We start from the raw sequence: 13,669 nt of genomic DNA on the forward strand, positions 1-13,669 counted from the left end.
AATATAGCAACAACTGTGAGGTCAGTGCTGGGCCAGGCAGTCTTTTGTTCTGATACCCATAGGGTTGCTATGCGTTACAATCAACTTGACATCTCTGCAAACATCTCCCTTCTTAATATTGCTTATATGAAGGGCAAATAAAAAATGACTAGTTTTTATCTTACCTTGATAGGAGATATATGGAAGTATTCATATAGACTGACTTGTGATATATCTACTAAGGAATCTGTTTTATAATCTTCTTGGAAAGCTTCTATATCTTTATGAAAAAGTTCAACCTGCAAGGAAACAAATTTTTTAAAATTTCTTTGAGGGACTTAACAACATGAGAAACTTAAACATTCCATACACTAAAGAAAACTCCTTTATAATGTCCATAATCCAACATTCCTCATGAGAATAAGGCTACTAACTCACAAGGGCCTAATATTAACTGTGTTGTCATTCTGCCCTGGTGCTAACAGCCTACTTCATCTGGATGATGTGTCTGTGTCTGGGCTTTCTGTGTCTCTTTTAAGACTTAGTCAATGTCTCCTTATTTTTTACAAACACTCTTCTGCCTGCTACATTCAACTTGGTAAGCATATCTTCAGAGTTTCCATCTAAGTCATCAAAAGACACTAAGCTTTCTTCATGTCAGTGTACATCTTATTTTACACAAACTCTTATCCATTCAATAAATCTCTATGGAGAATATTTGCTTCTTTAAATACAATCACTTAGTGCACTTGTAACTATTTGCTGAAATCTAAAGAGCCAGGAACAGAGAAATGCAATGAAGCGACTTTTATGTGATTTGGGCATTCGGTCTTTATAATTTTTATTTATCTTTCAAAGACTCACAGACCTAAGTTACTTACATTTGTTAAAAATTTCCAAAGATTCATATACTGATAACCTATTTACACATAAAAGGCCTGGTGGCATGCTGAGTTACAAGTTGAGCTGCTAACTGCAAGGTCAGTGATTCAAACCTACCAGGTACCCTGAGGGGAAAAAGATGAGTGTTTACGTTCCCATATTTTCTGCCTTGGAAACCAAAAGGGGCAGCTCTACTCTGTCCTATAGGGTTACTATAGGTCAAAATTGACTCAATGGCAGTGAGTTGGTTGGCCGAGTCACAAAAGCAATACAATTATAGTGTATTCAGATAGTCCCCCTACTATCTGAAAGTGTGGTATTCCTAAGAAGCTTGTATCTTAAGCCAAAATGGCATACAGTGAAGAAGCAATTACCATTACTTTATTTGAGAATAGTTATTTAGTGCTCCCAGAGCCCTCAAATAACCTACTTAAGTACACCTAAAAGCTAAAACAGCATTAACATATAGTGTTGAAGACAATTCCAAGATGGGGCAGCCTGATGCTGAGGGTATTTCTTGGAGAAGGAGCTTGGTGAGCCACTCATGCTGCCTGGGGGTATGGTCTCTGTGATCTAAGGCTAAAGTCAAACCAGTGCTGAATGCTAGTTCTGGCTTCATCTTTGGCAGTAAAAGTGAAAATCTTCTTCAGATTTCTTTCAGTTAATAAACTGGTACTAATAACACTCGTCTTTTATAAAAGTGAGGTGGAATAAAGTGAACCTTCATTAGATGGGAGAATTGACTTCTGGCATGGCAGCACTGAGAGCTCAGAGGACCTGTTCCCCAGGGAAACTGGTAAACTTTATTTAAAGCCAACAATGTAGCTTCTGGAAATGTGCTATGGGCATATAGCAAATGAAGAAACAAATATTTTAAGAAAACCCATGTTAATCAAGAAGATGGCAAAAGACAGCTTCATTCCCTGGCCTCCTCAGTCCTGCTAGGCAGAAATCACTCCAGAAGAATGGAATCAGCTACACAAATCAATGTCTCCACCCAGCTCGAAGATGCAAGAATTTCTTCCCAGGAGGAGCATGATGTCAGTGTTTCTATCTACCTCCCCAAATACCCGCTACAGACTGGGTTCTAAGAATAAAGAGAAGATTTCAGTGTACTGCTTCCCTATTGTGGGATCAGCTCCCAAAGCAACGGTGCTTTCAGAGAGAATGGCGCCATTGTCCAATGCCCACTTGCAGTCATGGCTGAGACTTTGCCTATGGAGACCACACAAAAACTCTAAGCTCACAGCCAGAGTGGATTCTTACAGCAACTTTACAGGACAGAGAGTAACTGCCCTTTTGTGTTTTTAAGACTTTAAATCTTTATAGGAGTAGACGGTGGTCTCATCTCTTCTCTGAGTGGCTAATGGGTTCAAACAACTAGCCTTGTAATTAGCACCTCAACGCATATGACAGTGTAGAACTGCCTGGTGCGTTTCCAATTACAAGGCTGTAATTCTCTCCAACTGAGGGATTTGTGGTTAGCAGCCCAATGCCTAACTGCTACACCACCAGGAATCCTCATGTAAATAGAGGATCCTAAAACAAACAGCTCCTAATATCCTCCAAAAGGAATGGATTTAATTTGCAAAATAGTGTGGCGAAGTTCATGACTGAGAAAACTCCTGTCATGGGCACCTTGGGGAAGATTTGCAGCTTGAACAGAGAGAAGCTAAACCAGTGGTCTCAACCTTCTTCCTGATACCGCGTCCCTTTAATACAGGTCCTCATGTTGCAGTGACCCGCCAACCATAAAATTACTTTTGTTGCTCCTTCATAACTGTAATTTTGCTACTGTAATGAATTGTAATATAAATATCTGATATTCAGGATGTATTTTCAGTGTTAAAAATTGAACATAACTAAACATAAACACAGTGATTAATCACAAAATATGTAATTATATATTGTGAAATATCTGTTTTTCCGATGGTCTTAGGCAACCCCTGTGAAAGGGTCGTTCGACCCCAAAAGGGGTGGCAACCCACATATTGAGAACCGCCGAGCTAAACTATAGGAATAGCTAATATGCAGGGGAGAATTGGGAAAAGAGGCAACAGGAGTCCAGAAAACATCAAACACCAAACTATGAAACTAATCCTTCAAAGGAACCCAAATTTAGTCCATGAAGTATGGAGCTCTGGTTGTGTAGTGTTTAGGCATTTGGCTGCGATCTCCATGTTTGGCAGTTCAAAAACACCAGCAGCTCTGTGGGACAAAGACTGGGCTTTCTATTCCCGTAAACAATTACAGTCTCGGAAACCCATAGGGGGTCTCAATGAGTCAGCAGTGACTGAACTGCAGTGAGTTTTTGAGTCCCTAGAGTGATTTATGCCGCAGGGCACTGTGGAAAACTACTGTGCAATCAGCGAACATCAGCATAAGTCGTGGAGAGATAAAGTTAGCTGTGAAACCACTATCATCCTGGTGTGTCTCTGGGTCCATCCAAAGCTATAACTTCTTGAAGAACAACCTCAGAGATTTAACAATTGAGGTGAATGAGGGAACATGTCACTAAAATACAAGTATATTACTGTCCATGAATTTTGTTAGTTAGAATTGGTTCTGTCTCAAAGACTCTCAATGTAGAACACTCCTGGTCCTCACAATTGTTGTTTCAGGAAAACTGACACTCCATCTCATTGGGGGCATCTTCTTTTTTGCTGACCTTCAACTTTACCAACCACGATTTCCCTCTTCAGGCACGGATCCCTCTTGAAAACATGTGTGATGCAGCCACACAATCCATTCTGGACTTCTTTTGAGACAGATTTATTTGTTCTTCTGGCAATTCAACAGTATGTTCAACATTCTTCGTCAGTACCATAATTTTCCTCCAGTCTTCCTGCTTCACCGCCCAGCTGTCACATACACACGAGACAATTATACCACGGGTGGATCAGGCTTATTCTACTCCTCAAAGTAACATCTTGGTTTCTTAAAAGTTTGAAGAGATCTTTGCAGATGAACTCAATGCAATACTTCATTTGTTTTCCTGACTGTGATCGACTTCCACATTGATTGTGGATCCAAGCAACTTCAATCTTGTTCTGTCTACCATGATGTATACTGACCTCGTTGTTTACATTTTTGCTTCCTTTATGCTGAGGTGTAATCCATATCAAAATTTTCTGGCTTGTGCTGTACATTTGAAGCACCAGTAAGTACTTCAAATTCTTTGCTGTCAGCAAAGAAGGTGTGCCAATTGTGTATCTCATGCTGTTAAAGACGTTTCCTCCAAATCCTGGTGCAGGATATTGATTAAAAAGATTTAATACTGATGCACATCTTTTCTGATGCACCCTTTAAATGACAAAGTATCACATTTTTCTGTTTGAAAGACTGCCCGCCCCTGTACAGGTTACATGTGAGCACAATAAAAATGTTCTGAAGTTCCCATTCTTTGCAATGCTATCCATAATGTGAAAGGTGGACATAAGGACTAGGAAATATTGCCTTGATCAACAGAAACAATGCTAGAGATTGTATGACAGAATTATTTTAAAACCAGTGAATTCTTTGCAATACCTTTGAAAACATAAGACACCAACTATACTCTGGACTCTGCAAGTTGGATAATGGAGAACCTCAATATCATCAAGCAGAACAAAGCCAAGGGCTGACTGCAGAACAGACCTTCAATTGCTCATAAGTAAGTTCAAGTTGAAGAAAAAATTTAAATATCCACAAGTGCCAAAATATGACATTACATATATTCAACATGAATTTAGAGATTCTCCCCAGAATACATATGACACAGTGAACACTAGTGATGGAAGACCAACAGTGTTGTGGGATGACATCAGGGCATCGACGTGAAGAAACCAAAGAGAAAGGATAACACCAAAATGGATAACAAAAGAGATTCTTAAATTTTGCTCTAGAATAGAAGGACTAAGCTAAAATGAAAAGAAGGAGTAATTAAAGAGAAGAACCGAACCAATTTCAAAGGGTGGTTCAAGATGACAAAGTATTATAATGAAAATGTGCAAAGACATGTAGTTAGAAAACCAATTGAGAAGAACAAAACCACATAGGTTCAGTGAAATATTAAGTGATGCAATTTGGACATTGTTTACACACCATATTATTATGTACATGTAGTATCCATACAATTTGTCTTTAAGCCTATTATGAGAGGCTTATGAGAGCCAGTGAAACAAAGCCTGAGAGTTGTATCCACTAGTCTCCCTGGGCAGGTGGCTGGGCTAACAGTCAGACTGGAACTCTGCATACCTGGGTACAAGACAAGGAGAGAAGTGGGCAAGAAGTACAAAGAAGCACTATGGAGCCAGCTATGTGGGTGCAAGAGTACGTATGGTTGGAGGTAGGCAGCCCTGGGTTACCTCACCCTGTCAATGGAGCTTATTCCTGATCATGTGCAGCCATTGCCATACTGCCCATAAGAGGAATCCAAGTGTTCCCCAGGCCCAGCAGGTACCACCACCACCCACAGAAGAGAAAGGCTTGCAGAGCTGCTGGGCAGATACATAAAGTCAGCAAGAGAGGGAGGAAGAGGTCAAACAGGAGGCAATGAGGGACTGGAGCATGCCTTGGAGCTCCACTGCTTATCCACCCTAGGAGTTCGGTGTTTTAAAACCATTAGGGAGAAATAATAAAGATAGAGATGCTTTTCCACTGGGGGGAAAATCCTATAGGAACATGGGCATACATGAAGCTGATGTCAACTAAGCAGATGTTAAATGATGCATACTTGTAATTTTTACAGCATATTTGTTTAGTAACTACTAAACAAATGACAAAGGTGAGGGCAAGCACCCAAAGGAGGTACAACACGTTATCGTAACTGTCCAGTTGCCAATCTAAAGTTATAAAACATACAAAAAAGTAATTAAAGGCTAATTGCTAGACTGGTAGCAGGTATACCAACAACAGAAACTGCCTCCTGATATAAGAACGAATGGCAAAAGTAATACAGAGAAATTATTTAAACATGATCAAAGAAATGAGAAAACAATTAAAGAGGTCAAGGAATGTATGATGACAATGTTACAACCAATAGAGACTATCAATACCACACCCATTGCTGCCAAGTCATTTCCAAGTCATAGGAAACCTTTAGGACAGAGTAGAAGTGCCCCCACAGGGCTTCCAAGGCTAACATTCTTTGCAGTAGCTGGTTACCACAAATTGCTGAACCCAAACTGCCGACCTCTAGTTAACAGCTGAGTATATACCGTATATACTTGCGTATGAGCCGACATGAGTGTAAGCCGAGGTACCTAATTATTACCTGGGAAACCAGAGAAACTGATTGACTCGAGTATAAGCCTAGAGTGGAAAATGCAGAAGCTATTAGTGAGTTTCAATAATCAAAACAAATGAAAATAAAATTACTAAAAATTGAGACATCAGTGGGGTAATGTATTTAAATATTTATTTTAAATAAAAACATAAATAAAAGGACAAGTCATTTAACATTAGTAAACCAGCACAATAAGTGGAAAATAGGTTCAACAAAAACAATAAAGTATAAACAATGATCCCTTAAGAGTACTATTCCCTGAGCTCAATCAGCAACCAAGCTAAAATGTAAAGAGTTAAAATCCTTCAAAACTGGACTCATCATCATCCGTATCCCAATGCAGAGCTTCAGCTGGTGTGAGGTCATCATAGACGCTGTCCTCACTGAGATTGCCGTCATCACCATCACTGCTGTCATTTTCATACAAAGCGCAGTCTTCACTGCCATCCACAGCATTACTAATACATTTCTGGAAGGCCTGTTGCACCATGTCTTCTGGAATGTCTTCCCATGCATTTTGAACCCATGTTGCTATTAACATGAGATTCATGAGATTTCCTCCTTTTGTTAGTCAGGCTTGACCAGATGACATCCATTCATGCCACATCCTTCGCACACGGTCTTTAAAAGGCTTATTCAAAGATACACGTCATAGGACGGCTCTGATTGGTTAGATGTTGAGTAAACAAACATTCAAAGCCCTGCAGTGTCAGCAGGGCTTTGAATGAACAGCAGAGAAACAGCAATCACCCACGAGATAACAGGCACTCGTCCAGTTATCTCGAGGGGTGGGGGGATGGGCGTGAGGGGGGGGCGCCAGTGAGATGTTACATCTCGCTGGGGTACCACTGACCCATGTATAAGCCGAACCCGTTTTTCAACACATTTTTTTGTGCTGAAAAACTTGGCTTATACACAAGTATATACTGTAACTACTGCATCACCAAGGCATCTCAAATATCAAAAGAGAGGAAAATAATTACAATAATGCAAATTACAATAACATAGAAAGTTATAATAATGAAGTGAAAAACTCATTAATGGCCTCAAGAATAGATTTGACTTGACAGAAGAAAATGTGAGAAAGATAAATTAATAGATAATGCTATCTAAAGAAGAGAAAGAATGAAGAAAAAATAAAGAACCTCAAAGGAATGTGGGACTCCTTTAAGCACACCAATATATTCATGAATAAGAGTATCAGAGAAAGGAGTGGGGAAATATAGGTAATTATATATGTTTTATTAGGTGTCACCAAGTCAATTTAGACTCATAGGGACCCCATATAAGAAAGTAAAATTGTCCCATGGGGTCTCTTTTGTATAATTTAAAAAGGACCAGGTTGTCAATCTTCTGTTTAGAAGCCAAATATTTCATTGTTGTACCACCAGGGCATATGCACACATACACATATATACACATGTGAATATATCACTGAAAAAAGGATGAAAACTTTGCCCTTCCCCCACCCCCAAAACACTAACCTATATAATGTATGTACTTGAGTATAAGCCGACCCGAATATCATCTAAGGAACCTAATTTTACCATAAAAAAGTGCTGAAAAACTCAGCTTATATGTGAGCATATACAGTATGTGTCCAGGAAACTCAAACACTCTAAGCAGAATAAAACTACGGAAAATTCGACATGTCATAGCAAAAATGCTAAGATTCAAAGACAAGGAGAAAAAAAAAGCATTTATAATTACAACCTATCAGAATTTACATTTTGCCTGAAAAGACAAAAAGAAAGTAAAAAAGAAAACCCCATATGATGGAAGAAAAGAAACACAAAACATATGTATAAGACTATTATTCAGAACAAATGAGATCTTCAATTCAGCAATGGATAAAGGACTGATATAAACATTTATACAGATAGACAAATGGCCAATGAGTACCAAAATATGCTTAACATCACTAGTCATCAAGGAAAAACAAATCCAAACCACTATGAGATAGCTAGAATAAAAAAGACAAGGAATAACAAGTGTTGGCAAGGATTTGGAGAAAATGGAGTTCTCATTTATTACTGGTGGAAATATATAAGTGAAGTTGCTTTGGAAGAACGAAGTATTCCTCAAATGAATGAACAGTTACCATAAAACCTGAAGGAGCCCTGGTGGCTAAGTGTTTAAAAGTGCTTGGCGGTTTGAATCAACTATCCACTCTGTATGATAAAAGCGTAGCATTTGCTTTTTGTAAGGATTTATAGCCTTGGAGACACTCTTAGACAGTTTAACTGTGTCCTGTAAGGTCAGGCTAAGTTGGAATTGACACTATGAATAACCTTGAGAAGAAATCCAGATCACTTCATTGTGCGCCTGTTGAACTTGTAAACAGATCAAGTGGCAGTTGTGGGAACAGAACAAGGGACTACTGCGTGGTTTAAAAGAAGGAAAGGTGTGAGTCAGGGTTGTATCCTCTCACTTCTTTAATCTGTATCAGAGAAACTGGATTATCTGAAGAAGAATTCGGCATCAGGATTTGAGGAAGGATGATAAGCTGCGATATGCAGATGACACAACCTTGCTTACTGTAAGTGAGGAGGACATGAAGCACTTGCTGATGGAGATCAAGGATTGCAGCCTTCACTATGGATTACAACTCAATGTCAAGAAGACCCAAATCCTCACAACTCGACCAATAGGCACTATCACAATAAGTGGAGAAAAGACAGAAGTTGTTAAGGATTTTGTCTTAACTGGATCCAAAATCAATGCTCACAAAAACATCAGTAAAGAGATCAAAATATGGGTTGGATTAAGTAAATTTGCTGCACGACTTTAGAATATTAAAAAGCAAAGAAGTAACCTTGAGAACTAAGGTGTGCCTGACCTAAGCCATGGCATTTTGAATGGCCTAACATGCATGTGAAAGATAGACAATTTATAAGGAAGACCAAAGAATTATCAATGCATTTGGATTGTGGTGCTGGAGAATACTGAAAGTAACATGACCTGCTAAAAGGACAAATGGATCTGCATTGGAAGAAGTCAGGTCAGGGTACTCCTTAGAGGCAGGACAGAGAGACTTCGTCTTATCTACTTTGGACAAATGGTCAGGAGAGACTAGTCCCTGGAGAAGGATATCATGCTCAGTAAAGTAGAGGGGCAACAAAAAAGAGGAAGATCCTGAAAGGAGGTGGATTGACAATGTGGCTGAAACAATGGGCTCAAGTTTGGGAACAGAAGTGTTTCGTTCTACTGTACTTTGGGTTGCTATGAGTTAGAACCAACTCGTAGGCACCTAATAACAACAACAAAAAGTCAAAGATATTGTCAACAAAGGCCACATATTATACAACTCCATTCATAATAAATTCCCAGAATAGGCAACACCATAGAGACAAAATAGTGATTAATGGTTTTACTTAGAGTTGGGGCAATAGGATTAGAGGAGAGATTTTTGTTTTGGTTATGAAAATATTCTAAATTGACTGGTAATGTTTGTGAAAACACTAAAAACAAATTGTTCAACTTTCAATGAGTGGATTATATGGCATGTAAATTGCATCCTATAAAGCAGTTAAAATTCATAACAAAATATAATTTTTGCCTCTATCTATGCATCATGTTCGTATTTTAAGAATTCACTCTAGGAGGGAAGGTAACAAAGAGAGTATATTTTATTTTGAGAGAGAAGTCTATTTTTTCATCCATCTGGTAGAGGTCCATCAGGTGGAGGTCAAACAGGAAGGTGGGGAGGGCAGATGCCTCTTCAAGGACAAGGTAGACTATTCCAGACTTAACAACCTTTTGACCTTGTGGGCCAGTCTTAGTTGAGTCCCAGATGATCTACAGGTCCAGGGTGAACAGGGAGAGGGGTCAGAAGTGGAAGGCTTCTGTGGGAGAGCACAGGAGGGTCAGCAGAGGTCATGAGAAGGCCAGAATCCAAGATCAGACTGTCTTCGTTGAATCTGAGTTTCTTGGCTGGAGGAGTTTCTACTAGGCCCTCGATATCCACTCGATCACGGTTGGTGTCAGAGTCATTCAGGGCACTAAAGGCCTCCTTCTGCTTCTTTAATTTGGGACCCCCAACTCTCAGGAACAATGGAGCTACTGGGAGGAAGGGCTTCTGTAGGAGGCACCAAAACACCAGATGCCACCTTCTTAGGCCCTTTCTTGAGGGACTTGGCTGGAAGGGGGAATGCCAGGGTCTCAATATAACTTGAGTTTCGTGGTGGCCTTTATCTGAGTCACTGTCCGTTCTTTAACGGCACAGATGAAGTGATTAAGAACATTCCCAAATCACTTCCTGGCAGCCTTCAGCATCTCTATTTCCCTTTCAGTCCACTTTGTACCCAAGGGAGAAGAGTTGGTCAAGGGATACAGTTGCAGTGTCAACTCTCCAAGCTTCGTGAAGACAGTGCCTACCACAGAAGACTCCAACATTGGTGGACATTAACGTCATGGCCCCATGTGTCACCTCACCAAATGGGACCACAGGGAACTGGTCAAACCTGCCCCTCGTTCCCCATGCAGTACATAGTATGTCACCGAGAATAGATAGATAGAACCACTTTATCACTGGGATCTTGTAGACTTCTATAAGTCATGAATAATGTCACCTTAATTTTTCTCTAAATTTTATTTTGTTACACACAACAAAACATGCTCCTATTCAATAGTTTCTACAAGTACAATTTCATGATATTGATTACTCTGAGCTGTCCAGGCATTCTCTGACTACGTTTCTGAGTGGTCCCTCTTCATCAACATTTTAATTTGCCTTATTCCTTCAGTCATGAAATATTCTGGCCTTCCACAAATTTCTAAATTACTGGAAACAAAAGCACACAAAGTAACCCAGGAAAATAAATAAGATAGCAATATGAGTAAGACTAATTCCCTCCTCTTGATCCAATATTTGCTGAATGTGGTAGTTACATAATCTGGTGTCCATTTGAGACTTGGGAGGCTTAAGGGTGAAGAGATGGAGTCTATTCTGTCAATCAGGTCATAGCCCATGAGGCCTTTGTTTGGGAATGGTCTTCTGAGGATTCTAGGAACTCTTGCATTTATTCCTTGGAGGAGAGAGACACTCTCTGGTCACTCCCGAGAGACTCTCTACTGACAAGACACATGGGGCTATGCTGATGGCAGCGAGAACCCTGGACCTGGAGGAGCCATGCGGACACCCTTGCCAACAATGAGATACTTACAATGCCACATGATCTACAGGACTGGTCTGTGATCTTCCTGCATTTGGCGTCATTGCATGTGTTTCCTGAGTTTGAAGAGGACTTTATAGACTGGTATCTGACATATGGGCTATATTGGACTTATGGGCTTGATCTGGACTGGGCTGGGATGTTTTCTCAATATTCACTTGCTCGTATAAACCTCTTTCTCACACATGTGTGTTTATGAATTTGTTTCTCTAGTCACCTAGTCTAGACTTCTCTAGTCTAGACTAACACATTGAACTTAAACAAAGTTTGTTGCTTGTGCTGCTGCATTGTATTTAATTTCAAAATGAGTTATACCATATACTTAATATTTAAGTTTTTAAATTATATTTTTAAACTGAAAGCAAACATGTAATGCCTGTAAGAATTCTTAATATTATTTAGTTTTGCTATTTAATCCTCCCCTTCCCAAATCCTTCCCAAATACAATAATACTATTATTCTAAGTCTTACTTCTGCTTTTTCAGTCATCTCAGCTTCTGCCATAAGTTCTGCTAAAGCATACACAAAGCCAAGATCTAACCTGAGATCCATTTCTTGTATCAATACTTTGAAATATCTATAAATAAAAAACATAAAAAATATAATCAGTTATATTACATAATACACTTTTAATCTTAGGACTTTCTAGATACATAAAATAACCATGGTAACAGTCATAAATAATAAAAATTAGGATGTGAAAATTTCCATAAAATAAAATTACCAACTAAACTATGGTATAAACAACAGGCTATTATATATCAGTGAACCTCAATGGAATATAGCTATATAGAAGAGTGACAAATTTTACTAGAAGAGTTGAAAAAGAAAAAAATTCTTTAAAAGTTCAGGAGTTGCATACAGCTTGAAAAACATATTTTTTTAAAAATTGGAAGTAAACAAAACCTAAAACGAATGTTTATAGTTGTACATGTGCATATGCATGCAAATAAGCTATCTTAAAATCAAAGGAATAAAAAGTGTTCATCACATGATAAAGTAAGGAAAGCAAGACACTGAGAAATAGTTTACAGACAATTGTGATAGTTAGGTTTATTGTGCCAACTAGCCTTCCATGGGAACATGTGGGTGGAATTTAATCAGGCTGCAGCTTGATTAGACGGCAACCAAGATAAATGCTTTCCAAGGCTGGCCTTCTTATTTTCTTCCTGGTGATCAGAACAATGTACTGCTCTTTGAGCTAGTCCTTTGTCTCAACCATGTGATGTCAACCTGTGGGGAAAGCCAATCTGTGGCTTATGTCTCTTTGACCTGGTTCACCATGCTGCTGGTGGATGGTGCAGGTGTAATGTGCATCGACAGAGCTTCAGACTTCATCAGGGCCTGTTTCAATATACTCCTGCACTACTGACTATAGCTATTCCCACCCGCCTGCTACCTAAGGGCTTGAGTCTGCTTGTCTTGCTGGAGGGCAGATTACACTGTCTGCTTCCTTAACCTTGGACCACATAAACTGAAGGACCTTCAGTATATAACTTGTTTTATGAAAATGAGTTGAAATGAGTCCTCTGTACCGTTGTGTGAACTAATTAGCTGTTATATTCCTTCTTGCTATATCAACCTATCATAATATATACCGTATATACTCGAGTATAAGCCGACCCGAATATCAGCTGAGGCACCTAATTTTACCACAAAAACCGCATAAAAAATGAGCTAGAAAACTCAGCGTATACTTGAGTATATACAGTGTATATACATAAAATCCTAAAGTACTGGTTTTGTTTCTCTAGAGAACCCTTGCCTAACAAAACTGGTACCAGGAGAGGTTCTGAAAAAACAAGATCATACATATGGGTTTCCAGAATTGGTTCTCCAGTCCGATTAGGCCTAACACCACTGAGACTGCTCTCTCCCACCTAAAAGCATGGTGGTTTTAATCCACAGTAAGAGGTGGCAAGTTGGAATCCACGCTATCACTACCAATAAATGCAGTGCAGGTGTGAGGAGGGTTTCTAGATGATCATTTGTTTGACATTTTTCAGCAGCTTAGTCAGCATCAAAAGTATAGCAAGGCTGGTTGTCTGGTCCTCCTAAAATTAGGCAGTGTGATCAAGGAAAGGGATGATTTCAGAATCTCTCAGAAGCACGTCTCAAATGCAGAATAAAAAACCTAAAAGCTTCTGCATGAGTGTAGCAACAATGAAACCATACAACTTCCCTCTAATTCTTAAATGCTTCTCCTCCCCCCCCACTATCATGATCCCAATTCTACCTTACAAATCCGGCTAGACCAGAGGATGTACACTGGTACAGACAGGAACTGGAATCACAGGGAATCCAGGATAGACCAGTGATGAGTGGCAATAATACCGTAGAATGGAGGGAAGGTAGGGTAGAAAGGGGG

General features: G+C 39.4%; 1 protein-coding gene and 1 pseudogene across 3 annotated transcripts in view; both read right to left on the reverse strand.

Annotated features, from left to right (window-relative positions):
- Window positions 1-13,669, reverse strand: part of VPS13A (vacuolar protein sorting 13 homolog A) — a 253,560-nt gene that overhangs the window by 39,183 nt on the left and 200,708 nt on the right. For all 3 annotated transcript variants that reach the window (XM_075560517.1, XM_075560518.1, XM_075560520.1), the window contains exons 59-60: window positions 11,773-11,878; window positions 165-278 (exon numbers count right to left, since the gene is read on the reverse strand). In XM_075560517.1, coding sequence (XP_075416632.1) covers window positions 165-278; window positions 11,773-11,878 — 220 coding nt within the window. The remainder of the gene's footprint in view (window positions 1-164; window positions 279-11,772; window positions 11,879-13,669) is intronic.
- On the reverse strand, window positions 9,742-11,723 carry LOC142457984 (BPTF-associated chromatin complex component 1 pseudogene; annotated as a pseudogene).

This window comes from Tenrec ecaudatus, chromosome 10 (assembly GCF_050624435.1).
Source record: "Tenrec ecaudatus isolate mTenEca1 chromosome 10, mTenEca1.hap1, whole genome shotgun sequence".
Lineage (NCBI taxonomy): Eukaryota > Metazoa > Chordata > Mammalia > Afrosoricida > Tenrecidae > Tenrec > Tenrec ecaudatus.